General features: G+C 39.3%; 3 protein-coding genes across 8 annotated transcripts; 1 reads left to right on the top strand and 2 right to left on the bottom strand.

Annotated features, from left to right (window-relative positions):
* Positions 1-625: 625 nt before the first annotated feature.
* LOC117433662 (calcium-responsive transactivator-like) lies at positions 626-14,095 on the bottom strand. Of its 5 annotated transcripts, none has more exons than XM_059004372.1 (12): positions 14,022-14,091; positions 13,679-13,725; positions 11,975-12,051; positions 11,516-11,600; positions 10,827-10,971; positions 10,197-10,397; positions 9,566-9,730; positions 6,655-6,756; positions 5,304-5,396; positions 4,706-4,825; positions 4,489-4,616; positions 626-3,888 (listed from the first exon to the last, which is right to left on the bottom strand). In XM_059004372.1, exons 1-12 carry the CDS (start codon positions 14,044-14,046, stop codon positions 3,862-3,864), a joined length of 1,215 nt encoding a protein of 404 aa, XP_058860355.1. In that variant the 5' UTR covers positions 14,047-14,091; the 3' UTR covers positions 626-3,861. The 5 variants fall into 5 exon arrangements, with proteins under 5 accessions (XP_058860355.1, XP_058860356.1, XP_058860357.1 ...); XM_059004373.1 differs by having other exon boundaries at positions 9,566-9,685; positions 14,022-14,089; XM_059004374.1 differs by lacking the exon at positions 4,489-4,616 and having other exon boundaries at positions 14,022-14,095.
* A 72-nt stretch (positions 14,096-14,167) lies between these two features.
* On the top strand, positions 14,168-18,434 carry LOC117432332 (proteasome subunit alpha type-7). Its single transcript, XM_034054106.3, has 7 exons — positions 14,168-14,423; positions 15,362-15,488; positions 16,638-16,762; positions 16,890-17,012; positions 17,457-17,576; positions 17,941-18,003; positions 18,216-18,434. Exons 1-7 carry the CDS (start codon positions 14,328-14,330, stop codon positions 18,300-18,302), a joined length of 741 nt encoding a protein of 246 aa, XP_033909997.1. The 5' UTR covers positions 14,168-14,327; the 3' UTR covers positions 18,303-18,434.
* Positions 18,435-18,698: 264 nt separating this feature from the next.
* Positions 18,699-23,622, bottom strand: LOC117433390 (protein LSM14 homolog B-B-like). Of its 2 annotated transcripts, XM_034908326.2 has the most exons (9): positions 23,356-23,621; positions 22,663-22,826; positions 22,163-22,298; positions 20,937-21,122; positions 20,468-20,536; positions 20,118-20,288; positions 19,904-20,042; positions 19,640-19,799; positions 18,699-19,547 (listed from the first exon to the last, which is right to left on the bottom strand). In XM_034908326.2, exons 1-8 carry the CDS (start codon positions 23,474-23,476, stop codon positions 19,649-19,651), a joined length of 1,137 nt encoding a protein of 378 aa, XP_034764217.2. In that variant the 5' UTR covers positions 23,477-23,621; the 3' UTR covers positions 18,699-19,547; positions 19,640-19,648. The 2 variants fall into 2 exon arrangements, with proteins under 2 accessions (XP_034764217.2, XP_058860360.1); XM_059004377.1 differs by lacking the exon at positions 20,118-20,288 and having other exon boundaries at positions 23,356-23,622.
* Between the last annotated feature and the right edge of the window lie 94 nt (positions 23,623-23,716).

Below are 23,716 nucleotides of genomic sequence, written 5' to 3' on the forward strand. Positions count from 1 at the left end.
ATATTTACCATGTTGTTTTTGAAACACTGTAAATGCGTGCTTATTCATATACCCCATGGTGAGTGCACAGAGAATACTGAGTACATATTACAGTAATAGCATTTTGGTGCATTTATTTCTTCATGTATTTTTCTGCATATTACACCTCATATCTTAACTTAATCATATATTGTGTAGGCCTATTGTCTTACGTATGAATAAATTGAATAAAGAAAATGAGGAAGTCACTCAAATTATTATCATTATTCAAAGGGTTTTTTTTTTTTTTTAAATTACTTGTAATTTGTTTTAAGGTCCATCGCAACAGCATTGGCCAACACTTCTTATTTAAAAGTATTTGTAAATGTATTGTTTATGAGAAGCTAGAAGCCAATAGACCTGGTTACAGCCTGACAGCAGTATGTGAGCTTCTCCAGGTATCTCAATAACACTTACCCAAACCAATACCCCTGCAGTTCAGACCCCAGCCTCTCTCAAAATCAGATCGGAGTGTTTGTTTTGTTCAGTAGGCTACATTGAAGACTACATCAAAAACACAAAAATTCAACTTGGTTTCAAAAACAGACATCCATAGTCAGTGTTTCAGGCTCTATGCAACATATCTCTTGACAACAAAAGCAACACAGAAGGTGAAAGGTGATTTTATTATTTTAATATTAAACAGTACCAAAACAAAACAACAAAAAAAAAACATTTTACTAACAGGCAATGCAGTACAATTTACATGTAGATAAAACACAATCATATCTGGTCAATGGTCAAATCATAGTGTTCTCTCTCTTACCAATGGTTTACAATGATTACAATTTTTACATTATAAAGAGCTTTTCAACATAAAACAGCATTACTATAGGAACTAAAAATCAGCTTTTGCAACAAGTCATGATTAAAAGAATCCCACTGTTGTCACAGTACTGGGTGTACAATGATATAGCTGTCTGACAGCCAAACACAGCAAGCTGACTAACTCTTTAAGGAACCTGAAAATGCAGGTGGACTGTGCTGTTATCTCTTGTGGTAAATACAATGTCAGCAGCATTGTGCATTTTGTTCTAGTAAAACAATCAGCAGTTTCCATGCTGTAGTTTAGCTACCTTGCGATTTCTGAAAAAAACACACAGTTCATACAGTATCTTGCCATGAGTTGTAACAATAAGGCGAATGTGTCTATAGGACATTGGCTCAAACTTGGCCTTTGATTTCTAATGATGGGTAAACGGGTTATCAGGCACAGGCAGTTCAGCAAAGATTAAAGAGCATGGCAGTAGTGCTGGAGATCAGAGAAAGCAGTGAAGTCAAACTCAGTCAAAGGTCTTCTTTCAGACCCACTCAGGGCAGGTAACAGGGCCTATACACTATGGGCAACCAACACTCCCATGGGACAGCTGCCCACAGGACTGCCAAGTACAGCAACAGATATTAAGCAGCCCCTGTTTACCGTTATCTCATTTAGAAGTTGCACCCTATGAGGCCTCTGTCTGTTTTTTTTTTCTTAAACATGTAGCATACATACATGGATTTTCACAAACACACATCCACATCAGAATGTTTCTCTTTAACCAAAGCTGAATTACAACATCGGTACAAGTGTGGAATTAATAAATAAAGAAACAAAGACACAATCACAGTAAAAAAAATATATTGCACCTTAACTGACACACTAAAGATTTTAACTTCAATGGGACGCCATTGAGAAAATTACCGAAGAATGCTGCTGGTGTACATCCCAGTCAACAGGGTAAGCAGTATTTTCGGTAAACGAGCGAAAGAAACAATGTACAAATTTAGGCATATAACTAAAGGCATTTTTTGTTTGTTTGTTGTTGTTCCAAACTCTATTCATTTATCAATTATGACGCTTAATACTAGCAAAACAAAATCAAGTGCTTTATATAAAACTAACACTTTTCCCTAAGAGCTTCATAGCAATTGTTTTTTAATGCTCCAACAAGCGTATGAAAATTCTGTCAACTGGGAATACAAAAATGTAGGGTAACCCAGTGTTTCTCACACAGAAGTTAACAGAATAACCACCATGTACATTCAACAGTGTGACACAAGCATTGGACACTATTAACACATCACAGTAGCCACCAGCAAATCGCCCTTTGAAAAGGAGATTTCCATAAGGAATCTGGTGCTTGTCAAGCTAGTTTCTTTGTGCTTTTTTTAAAAAAAAATTCTGAGACACACTGTGCAGTCTGCAACCCTGAGTCCTCTCACACAAAAATATTATATCAGTCAGTCACACCAGTACCTGTGTACTTCTAAACCAATATAGACTGCAGCACAGCTCAGAAAATAACTTGGATACCCCCCTGGTAACAGTATAAGCGACAGTGTGAGATTGAATACAGCAATGTGTAGAAGAAAAACAGCTCCTTGGATAAAGATATCGGACACCCAGCCCCATACTCATACCTACAAGATTGACAGTTATTCACAACAGGCTTTTTATTGATCCCCTCTGTCCACCAGTGGGCTGAGAGGCTTTACTGCCAATAAATGCAATCAAATACAGTGGGGACAGGCCTGCATTAAAGCAGATGAAGTTTCAGTGAGGCACTATTAAGATCCAGCGCTGTTTACATCACTAGAGTAAACCCCACTGAGTATTATAAAATATAACTATTGCCATATAGCATTACAGTGTTCAAGATGCACAGGGGTTGAAAAATATTGGATAACTATGGTGTGGCACAACATTTTGTTTTCTTATTTTAGTATGGCGTACAAGTGCAAATAAAACTTAAAGTTACCTAAAAATTAAATAATAATAATAATAATAATAATAATAATAATAATAATAATAATAATAATAAAATATGTGGAACTATAGTATCCCAAAATATACATTCTCAAATAAATAAAGTAAATATATTATTGAACTAATGGTTAAAAAAGGACTCAAGTCTTTCATAGCAGAATAAATGTACACACTGGCTATACACATCAAACAAGGAGCTCAGTGGGAAGTATATCTGCCTTTTCAGTCGGTGCTCAGTCCACAGCAGATTCATGAGTACACACAAGGGGGTTTGACACACGCTAGGTTGTATCAAGTACAGGATCCTGGTTTGGGAGAACGTTGCCAATTAAAGCACAGGATTTTGAAGTCACTGTCCCTTAGCTCTACATTAGGAGGAGAATATCACTGACTAACAGTGTTAAGTGCTGCTGAGCTACGAAACCTCTGAGCTACAAGTGAACATGGAGTGACAGCCCCAGACCCACCTCTCCCTGCAGGAGTCACTGCCAGGATGGATGCTGAAGAAACTGATTAATTGGGTCAGTTTGATCAACCTTTACCCCACCAGGATAAACCAAAGCTGGACTTTATTGGAGTATTTTACAGTACTGGGGAATAACCCCAGATTGCATCAACTATCAATCACCTGGGACAGCCCTACAAATAGGTGGTTGATGCAATTCAGGTTAATTCAGTAGTGCTGTTAAAACTTCGAACAAATCCAGTGGTAACTTATCCCAGCAGGGTATAGATTAATCAAACTGACACCTAACTCTTCGAAAGCCTATTACCACTGTCAACCCTTCCAGATAATCAAAATTATAAAGCTGAATTCCGGGACACCTTTCCAAATTAGCACTGTCAGTTTACAGCTGCAAGATTAGTGACTTCGAACTTGTTTTCACCTTTACATGTTTTGAACGGAGACCGGCCGGACAATATCCAACATGAAATGAGGAAGAAATGCTCATGAATCTGCTTCAGGCTACCATACAAACTGACAGATCGACACAGAATACTCAAAGAAAAAGCAAAAGCAAAGAAAGAAGAAAAAGGAAACTGTTGGTCTGTTCATCAGAGGCTGGACAGGGAAGTGGGGAGTGCTTTACTTCCTACTGCTGGTAGTTCCCATACTGGCCCTAGAGAAAGAGACAAGAGTTTGTGAAAACAACACAATGGTATAATGGTTCAGGCACTGGTTTATCTTGCTTGTTTTTACTGGTATTATTTACAAGGTTCTAAACGAAGAAAAAGGACAGGGATGGCCCCATTACAGACAGAATGAAGGTTATGTTAGTCAGACCCATTATATTTTACAAATACCAACTCTCACACTAAGGAAGGTTAGACACTAAACTGCAGGAGCTCAGTAAAACTAGTTGTATGGCTATGTTGAAAAAAAGTTACAAACACATTGGGGTGGGAAGGAGCTCAGAAGTCTGTAAAGTCTGTACCTCTGAAACGCATTTTCTTCAATGGCTTAATGTATGTGCAAGGCAGGAGAGCTGTGTTTGATCTTCATGTCTTCCCCAGTACCCTGGAGACCTGTTTGAAATGGTTTGCTCTTTTGGCGGTAAGTTTGAACACTACTGTGTACTGCATATCACACATTGTAGTTTTACTATCACTATAAGTGATACCACAAACCAAACAGTAGTTTTACAACCACACTACTTCCACAAGGCATACAGCTTTTGCCTACAAACGTACGGTGTTGCAGTATTACTCTCAGGTCCCACCTGCTCGTATGCGTAAGGTCTCTGTTGCTGTGCGGAGGGTGCGGTTTGGGAAGCTCGGTAGGAGCTGTACTGCTGACCCTGTCCCTGCTGGTAGCTCGAGTACTGTGAGGAGGCTCCTTGAGCTGGGCCTGAGGAGAAGGGAGGCTTTAGAGTGGATCTCTTTTTATTTTGAACAAGCTGAACCTCACTTATAGCTGGTGACCGGGCTTATCCTTACCGTAGCCCTGCTGCTGTCCAGAGTAGCTCTGCTGGCTGGGGTACTGCTGCTGTGTGAACGGCTGCTGCTGGGTGGAGCCCTGCTGGTAAGAGGCTTGCTGTTGGCTGTATTGAGAGTTTCCTACAGAGATACATGGAAACAGTGCTTGTAAAAAGATGTATTAGCTTGTAGGAGATGCAGCATGTTGTTATCACAATAGGGCACTGTTGTGAAGGTGATGTCTTTTTCAAACAATGATTATCAACATGAATGAATTCAATGGCTGGATCTGCAAAGTGGTCCGTCGTTATTTTGTAAGGAACAGTAGCCTTGAACCCCCGGCAGTAACTCTCTCCTAGTTGAACCAGTTGAGAACTGCATGTAAAATTCAAGAATTCTATGTCAGTCAGGCACTGGTTCCAATAAGAACATTGTATTGAAGCTGATGTTTATTATTCAATTGCATTTCTTATTTTACATATAAGGGTCGGTTGGGTTGTCTTAAACAAGCCTGCCAATGCTCTTTATTAGCTGTTTATTACACTGCACTCACTGTCCTGGTTCACTGCTGTTCATTCACTTTATTTATTTATTCAAATCGTCGTCAGTGGAAACGCACCTCCTTCGTAATAGTGCTGGGACGACTCCTCGAAGGTCCGCTCATAGCTCTGCTCAGGGTATGAAGACTGCTGGTATGCATATTCTGCATGGCCTGCAAGACAACCACAGAATGGGAAGGAATGATACCCTGGTATTCCACTCTGGGAGCAAGGTTAAACTGTGCCTGCAGGACACAGCAGGACACCGATGAAGAGGCAAGTAAACCTGGGATTGGACTAGACTTCAAACCCTGATCAAATTAAGCACTGCATTCATAGAACGTCTTAAACAGTCTAGAAACGTTTCATTAGCATTGCCAATGTAACCATGTCGACAGTGAGTTTTGACATATCTATGTCCAATAGCAAGAAATAATGATTTACAAAGAAAAAAAAAAGTTTGACAATGGTGACAGTAACAGTAGCAGCTATTTGGAGTATTCAAATTGCTATTAAACCCATTGGCAATATTTTTGACAGCATGTTTTCCGCTGTCCGTGTTTCACTGCATTACAATTGGAATAAGTAGCGCAGCTTTGTTTCAATATGATTTCTGGTTCATCCAATCGTATTAGAAAGTCTGGATTGACTGATGTGTATTCATTGGACAAACAATCACCAGCGCATTCTGGTTGGTTGAGGATTTTACACAACGGCAAGGAAAACTGGAAAGGACAGCGCTGCGGTATTGATCCTTCCTCCCTGTTGTATATCTTTTGACATCAAGTCGTCTACCACAGCCTATGACACAGAGAGCAAACAGAGGGCTCTCTAAACACCTACCATTTCTAAGAGGGGAGACGGTGACAATTCAGATGCAGCTTGTGCAATATGACAGATGGTGTGTCTATGAGTCAGTGGGACATTTTTTGGAAGTCACATGATCAGCATGCACAGGAAGCTAAACAAAGAATGATCACTGGAAAACTTCCACAAACACACTTGTTTAATATCTAATCGAGGGTAGTGTAGCAATGCCAGCAATGTAAACAGATCAGGCTTGATAGAGCGCTTTCTTATGGAGAGTTACATATTTCTTAGCAATGTGCAAAAAAAAGAATGATTATGTCTGATATTTATTCCTCTGTCTTCATTTTACCGTATTCACCTCTAGTGGGATATATGAATAACACACAGTGTCATAGCGTGGCCAAATGGTGTAATTGCAGCAAGACTTCAGAAGGGAAACCAAATCTGAATTTTATATATACATACATATATACGCCAGGTGGCACACTGAGACCAAATGGAATGGAGGAGGGTCCCAGGTGTAGAAATTAATAATACAAAAATTAATAAAAATAAACATAGACATAAAAAAAAGACCACAAATAATGTGTGATGGAGAATAATGAGAAATCATGTCATTACCATCGGGGTAATATTGCTGGTTAATGGGCTCGCTGGAGCTCTGACTGTGTCCATACTGCCCTCCGTAGAACTCCTCCTGCCCTAAGTACTGCGCAGCGGATCCTGAAACAGGGAACAGACAGCGGTACACCAACATTGGGTAATCAGCTGATTTGACCAACGTTGGATTCTGGATGCTTGTGGGGGCGCCTGTCACAAACTCACTAACAAATTTCATGAACAGCTGAATATGTGAGAGGGTTTAATGTGTATTAAGATTCAGAGAAATAGCCCAAGAACGGTCCTTCAAAAAAGACATTTAGTAATAATTGGATTCATCCCTAACCATAAAACAAATAGAAGAAAAGTCAAGTCGATACTCTCTTCATCAGTGGTACAGACCATTGCTGGTAAAGACCACTTCGGTTCTCTTATTAGTGATCAGATAAAAATATGGTTTTCTTTCAAAATACTATCGTTCAATTTTGTTAACTACTAACAATCACAACTATGTAGATATTTGTCAAAAAGACTTCAAGTTTAAGAGCTCGTGGTCTATAAATCTGTCAACCCTTGGAAAGGGTATGTGCAGACAATTCAGATTTGTCACTCCCTTTAAATTATTTTATTTTTTTTGCTATAAAGGTCCCATAATTACATAATCTGGCCATCAGGTGTCACAAAGATGAAAAACAATGCTAGGTAGAAATGAACCTGCACCTTACAAAATCATCTTTGAATTGAGTTTTCTATTGTAGCCCTTTCAGATTCATAACTTTAAAGAGCACTGAGGGTTGCATGGTTGTTAATGCATAGAAAATAAAGTGTGGAGATGCATACTTGCAGGTTATCGTGAAAGCTACTTATTTGAGAACTTACTGAGCGCTTTGTCCCGTGTTACTGTTTTATCATCATCATCCTGATTCAGATACTTCAGACAGTGAGTGGAACACTAATTTGTCAAAGTGGCTTAGGAGTATACTATCAGTGTTCAGTAGATTTGAACTCTGCTATTTTAATATAAACAGTTTAATAGTGAAACAAAGGGACATGAATAACCTTCAAAAGCTCAATATTATACAATACAAACTGAACGATTGTATTATAGGAGCCCATTCACAAAGCTTTAATTTAAAGAAGTCATGTACTTTAAAGAAGCCAGCAACTGAATGGAACAGTTTGATGAATATTGAACTGCAGTTTAATCATAAAAACAGACTGAAAAAAAAACATTGCTTGTGCTAAATCTTGATTAACAGGTCCGATTACCTAAAGAACAGAACAATAATAAAATAATAATAATTATTTTGTGTTGTTTGAACAAATGCAAAAGTAAAGAAGCATGAAATGAAATGTGCAGGGATCTTACTTTTAACTCGAGGGATAAACATGACAAAAAGCTTCCTCTGAAATATTGGGGCTCCCAAAAATGTACCGGCATTACTGGCAATCCCGCTGGATTGCGTCCCGGGGCTACTCCTCAAGATAAGTGGTTGATGCAATCCAGGTGCATTCCCTGCGTCTTCTGATGCTTTCATTAGCGTTATCAGTACTGACCGTGCAGAAAACGTACCGATTCAATTTGCACTCAGACTGGCTGGCATTCTGCCTTCCTCTGGCTCAGTTTTTCCCATCGTTAGCAAGAAAGCACAACAAATCCCATCTCAGAAACACACTGGTGCTCATTTACATTATATTGAAGAGCATCAGTACTCATGCCATCTTAACAGTAGGGAGGATGTTCAGTGACAAAAGGAAATGAAGATGTTTAAAAAACGAAGGCAGTTACAGCACCTAATTAACAATTATTTCATTTACTTGAATATAGTGTGTTTCCGCTAAAACAAAATGATTTCTCATTACATGAAAGTGTATGATGATTTTCATGCACAAACACACACTGACAAGCATAGGTGCGTAAGCGTGGCATGTTGATTCTACAGTGACCTGTGCCACCCAAGGCTTGGTTACAGTATTGAATACTGCAGGTTCAGTAATGTGCTTCACAAGCCAGTCAGTGCAATGAAATCGTAGTTTTGAATTCTAAATATGTCAACATCAGACCCTTTAAAACCAGTAATGGACAATCAATGCTACGTACAATGGACTCACAATGTAAAATTTACATCCAAGACACACCCATTATTGCCAAGCATGGCACTATGCTGTTTCGGTATCCACCCAGGACACACAGGGAAACACAGGAATCTATTTTTAGGTACAAACTGACAAAGGCAGGTCCATGATTTACAGAGAGTGGGATGAGAAGTGACAGCTGCGATAAATCTTATTGCTTTTCTTAAAGCTACAGATAGATCGCTCAGCGGCCTACTTGTTCTGCACTATTAAAAGCATCCAAAGACTCTCTCGGATATTGAACATTCAGCTCAGTTAGAATGAAAGACGTGAAAGTAAATGTTGTAGATATCCTCTGGGGAAAAACAACTACTGGAACTTAAATGAGTAGTTATTGACATTTCAATATAACTGCAGTTAAATGGTTTTCAATGCTGTTATGAATAGTGCATATTAACTTTAACTACAGAGCAGTAACTAGATTCAAACAGATATTAAAATAATGTGGCAGGGAAACTGGTACTTGACTGAGATAATCATGACATGTCGCTGTATACCAAAATGTAAAGAAACTACCTCAAAGGGCCATCAATATGGTCCCAGATTAAAACACTCCAGTAATGAAACTTAACTGAGACAATCATAAAATACAACCTCTATACAGCAGAAACCGAAAAAGTCACATGACCTCATATGGCAGCCACAGTCGGTCATGGGTAAATGTCATGGTGACTAACTTTATAAGGAATATTTTTATAAAATGTAGATTGCGGAAGCAGGATTGTATCTTTGTTTGTATTCAGCAAAGAAAGAAAAACTGAACTGAAAGCTCAAAGTGAAGATAGCCATCCCTTACCTTGCTGTGAGGGTCGGTAGGATCCCATGGGCCTCTGGGCCATCATGTTGTTGCCTTGGTTACCCTGTCCCAGTATTCCGATGGACTGCTGCCCCTGGTAGTGTTGGCTTCCGGCTTGTGCTGAAGTGTAATGGGATGTTGCGGCTTGTTGGTGCATCATTGTGACTAAAAACATTATTACAGAAATGATATTTTGAACTCTTTACCTCCTGGTGCGAGTGACTTCCTACTGCTTTGCCCACTGACAACAACCACTTAGAAAAATTCTGGCTGAACAAATAAGTATTCCGTGAGAATTCTTTCAGGATGTCCAGTTCAAGTATGGTACCTCAATAAATGACCAATTAAACAAGGCATTAAGTTAAGCTGGACACCAGTTCAGTTAGATGCTCTAATGAGCCGCGCCTTTATTAATTACTGTACCTTTAGGTAATGGTTATGAGGCAGAGCTGTGCAGGCCTGCATTAGTGATATCTGGAGTAGCATGTGTCAGCCAGAGGGGTTAAAAGAAGTACTTGACTCTGTGAAATGTGTATTATAGAATTGAACTACAGAACTGCGGTATGTATGATTGAAACTTTGCTGCCAAGACCAAGTCCAAAACCAAAAGATATAAAGTGTTTGGCCTCACCTTGATTGGACTGCATGTTGAGGTTTGTCCGGGAGCCATAGTTTCCCATGGACTGGCCCTGGCTTTGCATCTGCATGCTCTGTGACGAGGCCACTGAGTGGCTGTAGCCCGTGGCCGAGCCGTGGCTGCTGACCGGCATGCTCATGGAAGTGGTGGGGAGGGACGTCTGTCCAGACTGCTGCATGGACACATGGTTCGGACCTGAGACAAGACAGACAAACAGGAGCCTGTATCAGATACGTCCTAACATTTCCCACCAATGACAGAAATAGAAAGCTTTTCTCCTCTGGGGGGAAGACAACTTATACAGCTTTATTACTTTACTGTTTCACAGATAATCCCACTACTGGCAACACAGCACATATTCACTGCAAATGAAACACTGCATCTAGGTTGGGCAGTAATCAAATAATAATCAATGCAAACCACTGTTTGTTTGCATGCCATATGGTTACTAGATTCACAATGTACTGTATGCTACACAAATACAGCAGATATATTTACTGTGGGTCAAGAGTGAATACACTGAGTGGACTACGTTGTAATTAAGATGGGTAATCTTGGCAAGTCTACAAGCCTATTAGCATCACACTGTCTCACCCTTGATGTAATATTTCTCAGAAAGCATACCATTGCTCATCTGGTTTTGCATGAGAGAGGTGGGAGGGAGGCCAGTCACCATGCTGTCATTCAGGTTGTTCTGGGAATGGAGAGACTGGTTCGATGCACTCTGACTGATGCCTGCAGAGCCCATGTTCATATTCTGGGTGGGAGGCTAAATGTGTTAAAGAGGAGAATCAGGCACTGCGGGACAGGCAAACATGTTTGTCTTTACAATCACTGTGAGAGAACTGCTCCTAGTGTTGCAACATGTCTGAAATAGCTGGCTTTCCCAGGTTATTTATCAGTTATTAATTCCCTGGCTTTATTGTACAATGCTTATACTATATAATAAAGTAGAGGTGGTTGTTGTACTCCAGAACTGAGACTAAAATACTAAAGCTTTGCAGGATATCTCACAAGTATTCCATTATATCTCCCCCAGCAGTCCTAAGGGCGTCAGTGCCTGGAAACCAGAACGTTCTCAAGCGAATGCAACCTTCTGACGTCTAGTATGACCAGATTACTATTGCTCTATAATGGATAGGTCTATCGATAGGAATCGTATTGGGAAGGCTGAGGAATCCATACATACCTGTATTTGTTCAATTTAATCATGTTGTTATTTCTAACAGTACTGGACTTACAACAGAAAAGAGACGCTAACGTTGCGCTCCTCTTAATTCCAGTTAGTACAGGTAAACAGGACAATTACTTACTGCAGGTAACAGAGACTGCATGTTCTGATTGGAGTCTGCTATTGTAGCAAGGTAAACCAGGTTTCTGTGCAGTATTTGCTGATATCTGAAACAAAATGCACCAATAATTTGCTCAGTTAGGAGCTGCATCAATATTTTTCATGAAAAATGCTCATTTTCAGTGTATCTCCTGCAACACACAAACGGTGGCCTGTGCTGTTTTATTTTTCGAACACTCTTAAAGCAATAGCTGTGTGCTTTCAAAACATGTTGCGCCTACCTGTTCTATAGAAATAGTGGCGTTACTATATATTATTTTCCATCAATGACTTGCAGCCTGTGTAACACAGCTGATCGCAATAGTACACACAGTTGTAAAATGAATTTCACTAGATTGCAGCATGTTAGCAGTCCGAGTATTACCTCAGACATTAAACGGTTAAACATTAGTATTACCTCCAGTGCATGTCCGGTACTTACTGAGTGCATTCCGCTGTTTTGCCCTTGCTTTGGTAATCCATAATGCACTGTATCAGATGGTGGTTTTCATCCAGCATCTTAAAGCGGGGAAAGAAACACACAATTAAAAGAGTCATTTCCTCAGGCTTATACACCTTTCAATACGGAAGTTATTTTCTCCGGCTGCTACTGAAATGCACAACGCTTTTTTTTTTTTTTTCTGTACGCACTTCAGCAAAGCTTCCCCTAATAATTCTCCTCTAGAATGATACATTAACTATTGCCTCATAAGCGTTCCCAGACACACATTTCCACTCTGTTGTTTATCTAAATCACGTTAATGTGACCCAATACACTGCGCTTCATTGCATAAATCGTGTGCACTAATTATAGCTCACTGTCTCAAATTGACACCAGAATAGACATTATTATCGGGTTTCAAAAATAATGTGTGCGTGTGGTATACTACCTGAAATAAGTTTAACGCGAAAGAAATTCAGTTGTAATAAAACTGTGTCATTGTGTGTTTTTCCTAATTATATATATATATATATATATATATATATATATATATATATATATATATATATATATATATATAATAACAAACAACAATAAGCACACAATTCACATTTATTAAGGTAATACTTTATATATATATATATATATATATATATATATATATATATATATATATATATATATATATATATATATATATAAGTTGGCTGTTTGTGAGCCATCTGCAGACAGACAAGTCAAAAGCAAAACATTTCAAATTCCAGTAGTATTCTACAAATACATTATCTGGGTCAGCTGCTTCTCCTAGTCTCCATAAATTGGCAGCAGGAGGTTGTTTTGAATTGCACAGCGATGCAAGCAAGGGGGGTCCGATCGCTTTTTCATCACTGCTTGCCACCTTCTTCCTTCGTCATCATTCATTCATCAAAAAAGGGCACCGAGTTTATGCATTGAAAATCACGCATGCCTCTTCTGTACTGAAGTCCACGAACCAACTGCTGTCTGTGCAACATGTTTAGAGGATCCCGACAGTCACATTCGAAACAAAGGTCTGTGTAATGCTAGTCAGTAACGGTATCTACAAACACCTTCCATTACCAATCATGCAGCTCTGAAGGCTTAACTGCGCAGCACCGTGCACCTGCTCACTGCTCATCAACTGACTTACTAGCGCACCTATTTTCATAAAGGCACGTTCACTCATCATTTTAACATGTATCTGCAACTCACTGCCTCAAAAGAAGTTACATTTCTAAATAAACAAACAGTGGTACAATATTAATATGCCTGTAACATTAATGGCATGCATTGCAACGTGCACACACTGCAGTTACATTACATACACAGGCTGTGTTATGATTAGACGGTGGTTATCTGAAGCCTATTCAGGTTTTCCTACACTTATATTTGATTGCGTTTATGCACCATTTTAGTTATTTCCACTTGCATTTGATATTACAATATATTTATTTTTTATTATTTATTTTATTTATGTTAAATTGCTGTAAAAACAGCCAATTGTCTTGATTCACTATTGCAAGTTGCTTCAGAAGGACGCTGCACCCCGGCTTTGTTCAGCGTAGTTGCCCATCTTCTCAATCCCTGAAATGCACTTTCCCACCATTGAAGCATTTCACTATCAAGCACCTAGCGAAGTATAAATAGCAATAGCAATAGCAGTGACACAAACAACGAGCTTATTACCTTTTGTATCGTCTGCTGGGTCACCTCCCCTTTGCTCCTCGGGCGAGCTGAAGCAAATGCAACAGACATATTATTTAAAAAAAGGTTTGTTTTTTTAATTCAAATATTTTATTATCTACCTCCTATATTACTGTCCAAAGGTTCCCATTCTGTGAAAAAGAGAGGGGACGCTCAATGAAACTTGGACTATTCCAAAATAGATATGTATTTAATAATGCAGAGTTTAAACAACTGTAAATTACATGAATGATATGCTTAACTCGGTATATAGAAAATAACCAAGAATATCCGTTAATATTTAGAGATTCAAATATTACAATTCCATCAAGTAACACTGACGTACCTCTAATTAATTTGGTACATTCCATTCTCACGTTTCCTAGCAAGCCTGTGCTCTGATTCACGGCATCTTTTGCGCAAATTCCTTGGCGGACAGCAGGGTTGTATTGCGAAATAGACGCAATAAATGATGCCCGCACGTCCTAATGTGAGCGTAAACTCCCGGAAGAGGCGCTGCCGCATGATTTTGCTGTTTTGAGGTAACCGCTAGTTTCAGTTTTGGTTACACTTACATTCCGCGTTTGCCAGTCCTTCTTTAAAAAACACAATTATTATTATTATAATTCTTACTTTTTAGCTGAATTGAGTTATGAGTTATGACCGGGCCATTACCGTCTTTTCCCCGGACGGTCACTTGTTCCAGGTAGAATATGCACAAGAAGCTGTGAAGAAAGGGTCCACTGCGGTAAGAATAGGATTCAAACTTTTACGTTTTATCTCCCGACTCCTTCATTTGTGAACAATGGAATCGGTTTAACTGTTTACATCAATAAATCATTGCATATAGGTCTAAGTTACTGGAGTACCGACAGCGCTAGTTGTGTAGAGAAATCTTATTTTTGTATTTTTCTGATAAATTGTTTATTGCGAAAGGTACCATATGCTCACTTGGGCACACGATACAACTCAAAATTGGTTGTTCTTGACAGATAATAATAATAATAATAATAATAATAATAATAATAATATCTGGTGCTGAGCGAAGATAACCAGAGAAATAATAGTTACTTCTAAAACCTGCCTGTTTTCCCACACGTGTATTTTTTAAATTGTATTTTTTGTTACATTTGAAAGTATTGGTGGTAATCGCCATCCAATCTGGCATTAAACGGAGCCCCATTGAAGTAAAAAAAAGTTAGTATTTATGCAACATTTTTCTTTCTAAAGAAGCTTTTAAACTAGTTACCTCGCAGAACGTTTATATTGCAATACAGTAATAACGAGATCTTAAATCTTGAATGTTTTCTTTCAAAGTTACTTAAGTCACCGATTCTTATCATAGTAATTACAATTGTAATAACTGACATACCCCTAATTTAATAAAGTCCCCCCTCTCTACAATGCAGCCATACAATGCATCTTGCACTCCAAGCCACATTTATATAACAGATTAAAGTTCTCGTTCTCTCTCTCTCTCTCTCTCTCTCTCTCTCTCTCTCTCTCTCTCTCTCTCTCTCTCTCTCTCTCTCTCTCTCTCTCTCTCTCTCATGCATCTTGCACTCCAAGCCGCATTTATATTGACTGGGTAGGTAAGAAGTAGAGAAAAGCGCCACAGATGTGATGTTACCGGTACTTTCAGTTTTCTTGGTCAGCTGTAAATAGTGATGGCTGGTTGTATTGCAGGTTGGAGTGCGGGGCAAAAACATAGTTGTCCTTGGAGTGGAAAAGAAATCTGTAGCCAAACTGCAGGATGAGAGAACAGTCCGCAAAATCTGTGCTCTGGATGACAACGTCTTCATGGCTTTTGCAGGTAAAGCTTTTGCCTGGTTTCACTGATCTCAATAGCACTGATCTAGGAATATCTTACCCAAGGTATCAGTAGGTAGTTCCAGATTAGTACTAATCAGGGTCTGTGAAACCAGCTGTTGCATGCCCATTTGGCTAGTAATTGAGGAACAGATCTCAAACATTGGTGCAATTAGGATATACTTGCGAATTATAAATATGACACTCCATGCAATACAGAGCAAGTTATTGTTAATTTTAAACACATGCAAAATGGAAAATTTAAGAGTTGCATTCATTTTGCATTCAAATATGGTTCAAAGCACTGTTGACTGAAACATCTCTATTGAAAGCCCCATATCAGTATTGAGGTGCTGTACACTTGCAATGCCAGCGATTCCCTCTCTGTGTTCAGAATGATCAACAGATTGACAGCCAGTTCTGCTAATCAGACCTGGGTGCAATCGAGTGCTGTTGCTCTGCCAACAACACTAACAGATTGGGCAGCAGTGTGGAGTAGTGGTTAGGGCTTTTGACTCTTGACCAAAGGGTCGTGGGTTCAATCCCAGGTGGGGGATGCTGCTGCTGTACCCTTGAGCAAGGTACTTTACCCAGATTGCTCCAGTAAAAACCCAACTGTATAAAATGGGTAATTGTATGTAAAAATAATGTGATATCATGTAAGTCGCCTTGGATAAGGGTGTCTGCTAAGAAATAAATAATAATAACTTACAGATCGTGTTCCTTCTTTTAAGTCTAACTTACCCAAGAATACTAATTTAGGCAGAGGGTATAGTACTGTATGTGTTTATTTATTTAATGTGCTAGAAATCTGCACACACAGCAGTCCTCTAAAGGCATTGGTTCCTAGCACATTATTGTTCTTTGTATTATCTGCTTATTAACACCACCACACTGATTCTGGAGTGTGTGCTGTGGTGGAGATACCATGCTCACTTACACAGCCAGCAATAAACTATTAAACAGTTATCAATGACTTAGTTATGATCCTCAGACTCCGGCTCATTAGCTTTAAGCTATGTCATTTACTATTTCATCTTAAATGCTTTTTTTGTGCTACAGTGTTTTGTTCCCCACCCCATTTCGAAAAGCAGATGCATTTTTTTTTTTTCGTTACAGTAATTACAGGTGTGTCTTATTAATTCATTTACAGGGCTCACAGCTGATGCCAGGATTGTTATAAACAGAGCTCAAGTTGAGTGCCAAAGCCACAGGCTTACTGTGGAGGACCCTGTCACAGTGGAGTACATCACACGGTACATCTCCAGCCTTAAACAGGTAAGCACCTTCCACCAGGAAGAGCACCCATCCATTTCCAAACTCGTGTAAGCAGGAAATGTTGGATAGCTGTGATAATAATAGGCTTGTGACTGAACGATGATGTGCTTTTGTTCTCTCTTATCAGCGTTATACCCAAAGTAATGGGCGCAGGCCTTTTGGGATATCCTCCCTCATAACGGGTTTTGACCTTGATGGAACCCCACGGCTTTATCAGACCGACCCCTCTGGCACTTACCATGCATGGAAGGTAGGTCTGCATCAGCACAGTCGTATAGGCCAAGACACTGGCCTACAGAATGTAAATGACTTATAAAAAGTACAAGATACTAGCAACCCACCAGAAGAACAGTGGCTTATACACACACAGATGACAATTAGATTTGGAAATATGTACAGTATAGAGTAGGGAAGGGAAACATGATCCTATCAACAATTTGTTTCTGTACCAGCACGGTAAGGGGCAGGCGACTGCTTTACATGTTAGTAACAACTGCTATGAAATTAGTAAAATTTCCGACTTTGCAGAAGACAGAAAATCAAGGAGGTGCAAAGTGAAAACTGTAGAATAATAAAGTTTGCATTCATTTAACAAACATCTACAATTGAGAGTTAATCATGACATTATTGATCCACTAATCTGATTAGTGTCACTGATGAATGATACCAAGTTCTCATGAATGTTATCTGTTAGGCAAATGCCATCGGAAGGTCTGCAAAGACTGTTAGGGAGTTCCTGGAGAAGACTTACAAAGATGAAGCAATGGAATCAGATGGAGAAACAATCAAGCTCGTCATCAAAGCACTTCTTGAGGTAGAAGCAACATTTGTTAATTTACAATTCAAAACAAGCATCATTATACATTCTCCGGTTAAAAGAACACCCCTCGAGAAGCAAGCGAAGCGTTCTCTTAGATGGCGTTGACCACCAGACACAATACTTGTGATAACGCACGTGTCAACGTATGAAATTAACAGAAAAGAAAAGCAATAGGCAAGTGTATGTTAACAAACTATAATAAAAGTAATACACAAACTAATGCGCACAAACAAATAGGAACCAATTCCTATTTGTGGAGATAATCCACCAAGTGTGTTTTATTTAGTGTGGTCCAACTATATAGATTTTTACCATTTTGCTTCTTAAAATAGCACCAAGGTTGTTTTTGTTTTTTTAGGTTGTGCAGTCTGGTGGCAAGAACATTGAACTAGCTGTGATGAGAAGGGATGAGCCATTAAAGGTTTGTATATGAATACTGGATGAAATCTAGGGCAGTTTTAAAACATTGCCTTTCATATTTTGGATGACCAGTTACACCCTACTTCGAGACATTAGATAGGAGCACCTGAAAGTTCACATTTATCACTGACAAAAAGTGCTCCTGGAAAATATGAAGTTCATACAAAGGAATTTTATTCTCATCATGTTCTCCCCCCTCCCAAATCTTTTTAGATTTTGGATCCTGAAGAAATAGAGAAGTATGTTTCGGAAATTGAGAAAGAAAAAGAAGATGCTGAAAAGCAAAAGAAGAAAACATAAGCCTTCAGGAGTACCCTTACTGTAGTTTGTACTCTACTTCATTTATAGAAAAAAAAACCCAATCCACGAAGTACACAGAGGAACAAAATGCTTGTTTAACAGATGCTGCAATAAAATGCAATGGTTTGTCAATTGTCTCTCATTTAGTAAAAATAACAGCAAGTAGAAAGAGTAAATCATTTTGATTTCTTCTCCTAGTATGACTTGGTGTTGATCATGCCAGAAGTGAATGCAATGGTATGAAAGCCACAGTAGGAACATTCTGTAAAGGCAATGGTCTGACATCTTTTACATTAAAAATGAACAGTAACTTCCCAGTTATAGGTTACTGCAGGGGATTCTATATCCAACACTAAAGTCTGGAATTCTAAAAAAAAAAAAACAATCAAGACAGACTACATTTCAATAGGTTTATTTGCAATGTGACAGAATTCCAAAAATCAAACATTTTTATTCATGTCTGGAGTGGTCACTTGCTTGGAGCCTCCATAGATTTGTACAAAAAAAAAAAAAACTGATTCAAGCACAATTGTAAACTTGCTTGAATTGTGACCCACCCATCAAGGTAACAAACATAACTGGATTGTCTGTCATCTAACAATTTCCATTGCTTTGGTGCCTTGATTAAATTTTTATAGAAAGCAGGGCAGTTCATATATATTTACAACTAAGCAAAATACAAGGTATTATACAAATAAAAAAGTGCATTTGCATAGACTGAGTATTATGCAACTCAGAAGTACTTAATCCTGAATAGATTTTGTACCACATGCATCTAGGAAGGGTGAGGGTGATGGATAATAGCCAATGCAAGTCTCAATTTTTATATATCTTGAGTACTAGATAAAAAAAAAAATCCTCAGAAAAAAGATTAGTCAACATCAAGTTTTCAATAAGGCACTGAATATGTAGCGGTAACCAACATTTTGGCCATATCTTGTGATTGGGAAATAGTTACACAGTATTTTTAAACAGATTAAAACTAAAAATTGACCTCCCACCAAATCACAAGGTAGTACTATATCCTTCCAGTAAACATACCAGAAAGTCACGTAAAAAACAAAACTAATTTACAAACTCTTCAATTGTCCAAAACAAAAAAAAGTGCATACTTTTGGATAATTCACTCTTAAATCGTAGCACATTTAAACAAGATTATCTGGCAAACACACAAAGTGTCAAAGTAGAATCTTTACTCTGCTACACTTGCTTCCACAGTATAAACCCATGACGAGCATCAATGGCCTGGAAAAGAAAGGGGGGTGGGGGGAGACCGTTAAAGCAATAATTCATCAGGTGGTCCAATACATAAATCAAAGTGACAGAGTGATCCTTACCCATTCCCGCTACACCCTTCCACTGCCCACTCTCTGTGGGTTGGGAAGCCTCGGTACTGTCCCTCGGCCTCTCCTGCCACCACGGAAACCACGGAAAAACCTACCAGGGACCCCAAATGTCTCCACATTCAGCTTCCTCTCTTGTGCCCATGTAATTCTTCTGCAACATGAAGATTTCCACAGTCAACACAATCACAGTACAGCCATGTCCTTGCAAGTCTGCATTGCAGCTACTGCCTGCCAGTACTGGCATGAAACACTTACCTGGCCTGAAGTTCTGAAGAAATATTATCAAAGAAAGACTTTGTTTTATCATAGTAGCAGTTTGGGCCATGGGTGTCCTCATCTGCGGTCTCTTCGCTATTCTGAGTCTCAACTCCAGAGTCGCCCTTTTCCTCTCCATCTGAAAGTTACATGCGAGTACATTATAAAACAGTTTTGTTTTTTGGAAGTAAAGTACTTTGTTCATTACGCTGACCTTTAATATTCAGCTTGTTTTGCAATTCTTTCTCAAGGTCTTCTTTAATGAACTGGGCATTTGCACTTTCGAAATCAAAGTCCGCCTCAAACTGGATGGTACCAGAGGCCTTGGCACTCGCATTCCCTACCAGGTTCTGTCCTTTCCCTCGGTTCCTGGACCTCCTGTTTGCTACACAGAGGGGGTTACATTTACCAGCCATTTGGACAGCAAACATTTAGCTCACAATTAAATGAGCCATTATGCATTAGAACACTTTGTGGTACATGTGTCCTGGTACATTGAGGCTACATACAACTACAGTATGTTTAGATTAACAATAACACCAAAAATAGATTGTCAAGTCTTACCTTGTCGTCTTCTCTGTGGTCTTCTATTCTCACCATTATTCTGCACCTGGTTTTTGTCTACAGCACTACCTGATCCAACAGTTTAAAAAAAAAAAAAAAAAAGTGAAGTACAATACTCAAGCAACGTCCCTGAACACAGCACTCATTTCTGCAAAAAATGCACAGGTAGTTTTGTTAAACCCATCCAATTCTGTTAGATATACACTACAATATCTATTACTATCACAAGCACTATGCAAACCACAAACCCCAAATTTACTACAGTTGCACAGGGTGGGCCATTTCTCAATTTGATAGCACAACTTCCAAATCAACAAATGATTCAGAAGTGCTCTCAAGTGCTGCTGTCAGGGATGCATTTGGTGCAAGTGAAGAATCCCCTCCAATAAAAGCAATCTATGGTGGTAAACACGATCACTAGGTCACGCGAGTTAAGAACATACTGTCACATTGTTAGAGTGGAACTTACTCCTCTGTGGAGCTTCCTGTACAGCACGCTGAGGCTGAGGTTGAGGTTGAGACTGTCCAGCCAGCTCTCTGCCAAGCTGCTGCAGCTGGGGGGGTTTCTTCTGCACAGGGTTCTCAGCTGGGGCCGTCTGAACAGCCTGCTCGATCATAGGGCCCCTGCGAACAGGCAGGTTGTGAAAACCTGCCCCTGGAAAGAGGATGAGATGGATTACATAACTACTGTAATCTGGAATAAAAAGATACCTTCTACACAAGATGCAGACACTGACTAATTATACATGTTGGTGAATTTAAAAGAGCAATGGATATTTTAGAAATATTAAGCGTTTCCATAGGAACCCTCTTGGTTAAATCAAATATACTAGGGAAAGCTTCCAATTTTCGCCACATTTTGATCACATTCACATGTGGCCTCTGAACTAACCTTAGTACACCCCCCAGGAACATTTAAGATGCGTCAATTTCTTAACTGGCACCAAACTAGTCCAGACCAACTGCTGTGACCACTTTACAGTTTCTAAAAACCCACAAGTCTTAGTAGCCTCCAGCTTGCTAAAGCAGTTGAATGACCCAGAACAGTGCCTTTCAATGTTGATCTGCTGTGACTTGCTTCCCTGGAGTTTACCCTGAGATGAGACTTTCCCAGTCTCCTGTAAACTAGCTGTGGAATCAGGTGCATTGCCCAGGTCAGTGCCAGGTGGCTGTGGTGAAGCTGGTTTGCTCCCACTAGGTGATGTATCTGAGCTCCCCCCAAAGGTGCAAAAAGGAGACGAAAAACAAAACACATGTAAACAGTACAATTGCCTGTACTATAAAGCGAATAGCATTTTAGACAGCTTTGAAAGAGGACTTCACACAAATGGAAAATACATATAATATAGGTAGTGACAAATGCCCAAGTGACACCACTGTGGCCAATGGCTGTGAAATAAGGCTGAGGTTTTGAAGACACGTGCATTTCACATAGTGAAAATTACCCCCAAGAAATAGGATTACACTTGGAACTGAACTAGAATATTCTTTCAGATTTAAAAAAAGATGACATTTAACTGAACAAAAGTTTCCTGAAGCAGTGGTTGAACAAAGATTTAGCTGTGGACTAGCTGGACTGTTTCATTGTTTGAATCCAGTATCACTCACCATGAAACGCAGAATAAACTATTCGTAAAACTAAGCTCAGCTTCCAGGTTTTGCACTGCAGTAATGACCAGCTTTCATTGCACTTACCCAACCCCAATGCTGCAGCGTACTGCTGATTCAGCAGAGAACTGGCAGCGAGCTGGCTGTAGGAGGACATGCCCCGGTATGGACTGTAGGAAACCTGGGGCTGGTGGTAGGAAGCTGATGCACTGCTAAGGGAGGACTGAAACATTTCAAATGATTTGAGATGTAAAGCTTCTAAATGACAGCTTACAATTAAATACAATGCAAAACACCACCACAAAATACAGTAACATACAGTAAACCAAAACATTGGCAGATGCACTAAATTAAAACGTAACGGATTAATTTAACAATTGAACCAATTAAATGGCTTTCATAATACAAAAAGTGCAAGTTGTAAGAATGACGTTTCTTTAAACAAATACCAAAATGCATGCATTTTGACTACAGCAAGTCTACATATCCGTGCCTTGGCGAGACTAAACACCAGCATTGCTCGATACAGCCAGACGAGTATGAATGCGTTTGATTTAGGTTACAGTGATTGACGAAACCCCGCCTACCTGAACAATTGCAGGATCCTGAGGCAGGCCATGGTGGTGTTTCGGAGGCTCGCAAACAGTTATATCTTTGATGTCGCTTCCTCGAAATATTATGTATTCATATATATCGTCTCTAGGAGGCACCGGCCTTTCAGTGGGCCGTCCCTCCGTTCCAAAAGATCTAACTGTCAAACAATATTTTGCATGTTAAACTCAAGGAGTAGTCGGCGTCTAATACAATAAATGAAAGTAATTGATATTGGACAAGTTAGTTGAGAGTGTATGTTAAGTGTATCAGTAGTAATTGAATCTTAAGATACTAGCATTTCTAGTAAATAGATTAAAAGGTAGTATTATCTAAAACTTTATTTTGATGGCTTTAATTAAACCACACGTAATTTATATTCCACCAAGTGCTCAAGCAGTAATGGAACAATTATAATTGCACTTGGAGTTAAACCAGAAATGAGCAGCAAACGAGATGTTACGATACTTGTTTAAATATATTAAATGTATTTTTTTTTTAAGAAGAAACGAGGTTAAGTAATGCAATACCTACTCTTTAGATACAATCGTTACGTGCCAAAATTAGCGAAATAAGTATTCCGCTCTCATACAGAATATAATTATTCCAATAGATAAATTACCTAACCACGCCAAAACAAAGCATACACCAGAGTAACCACGTTATCTACACTTCGTTCAGAAGCTTACCTTTTGCTAGCGCCACCGTCGAGTTGTCGGTGTCGATGGTGTACAAAATACCTTCATACCGAATCTGGGCCTTGGATATCAGGCTGATTTTACTGCCGATATATGGGGTTCCGGAGCTCATGGCCGGTTTATAAACAACAAAATCTTAATTTTGAATCCCGTTGTTCCTTCTCTATTTTAAGGCTTTTATTTTTGTGAGCCAGCTACTACTACCCACTACGCCGTCTCTCGTTGCTTGGCAAGTGAGCGGCCACCCGCCTCCATAACGGTTTAATATAGGCAGCTGGACAAAGGGGCGGGTAATGAGTAGACGTGTGAACTGCTTCCTTTGAAACCGGGTACCCGGTTCCTTCTTTGGAAC

Source organism: Acipenser ruthenus, chromosome 29, assembly GCF_902713425.1.
Source record: "Acipenser ruthenus chromosome 29, fAciRut3.2 maternal haplotype, whole genome shotgun sequence".
NCBI lineage: Eukaryota > Metazoa > Chordata > Actinopteri > Acipenseriformes > Acipenseridae > Acipenser > Acipenser ruthenus.

What these genes read in the sequence shown, in the direction of transcription:
- LOC117433390 (XM_034908326.2), bottom strand. Translation starts at nt 23,476, where the DNA reads ATGAGCTCCGGAACCCCATATATCGGCAGTAAAATCAGCCTGATATCC. An exon ending in GACGGTGGCGCTAGCAAAAG is followed by an intron (nt 22,827 to 23,355) that starts GTAAGCTTCTGA and finishes ATTGTTTGACAG; the next exon opens with TTAGATCTTTTGGAACGGAG. An exon ending in ACCACAGAGAAGACGACAAG is followed by an intron (nt 20,289 to 20,467) that starts GTAAGACTTGAC and finishes CCCTCTGTGTAG; the next exon opens with CAAACAGGAGGTCCAGGAAC.
- LOC117433662 (XM_059004372.1), bottom strand. Translation starts at nt 14,046, where the DNA reads ATGGAATGTACCAAATTAATTAGAG. An exon ending in ATGTACCAAATTAATTAGAG is followed by an intron (nt 13,726 to 14,021) that starts GTACGTCAGTGT and finishes CATTTGCTTCAG; the next exon opens with CTCGCCCGAGGAGCAAAGGG. An exon ending in CAACATGCAGTCCAATCAAG is followed by an intron (nt 9,731 to 10,196) that starts GTGAGGCCAAAC and finishes TAATGTTTTTAG; the next exon opens with TCACAATGATGCACCAACAA.
- LOC117432332 (XM_034054106.3), top strand. Translation starts at nt 14,328, where the DNA reads ATGAGTTATGACCGGGCCATTACCGTCTTTTCCCCGGACGGTCACTTG. An exon ending in ACATCTCCAGCCTTAAACAG is followed by an intron (nt 16,763 to 16,889) that starts GTAAGCACCTTC and finishes CTCTCTTATCAG; the next exon opens with CGTTATACCCAAAGTAATGG. An exon ending in GAAGGGATGAGCCATTAAAG is followed by an intron (nt 18,004 to 18,215) that starts GTTTGTATATGA and finishes AAATCTTTTTAG; the next exon opens with ATTTTGGATCCTGAAGAAAT.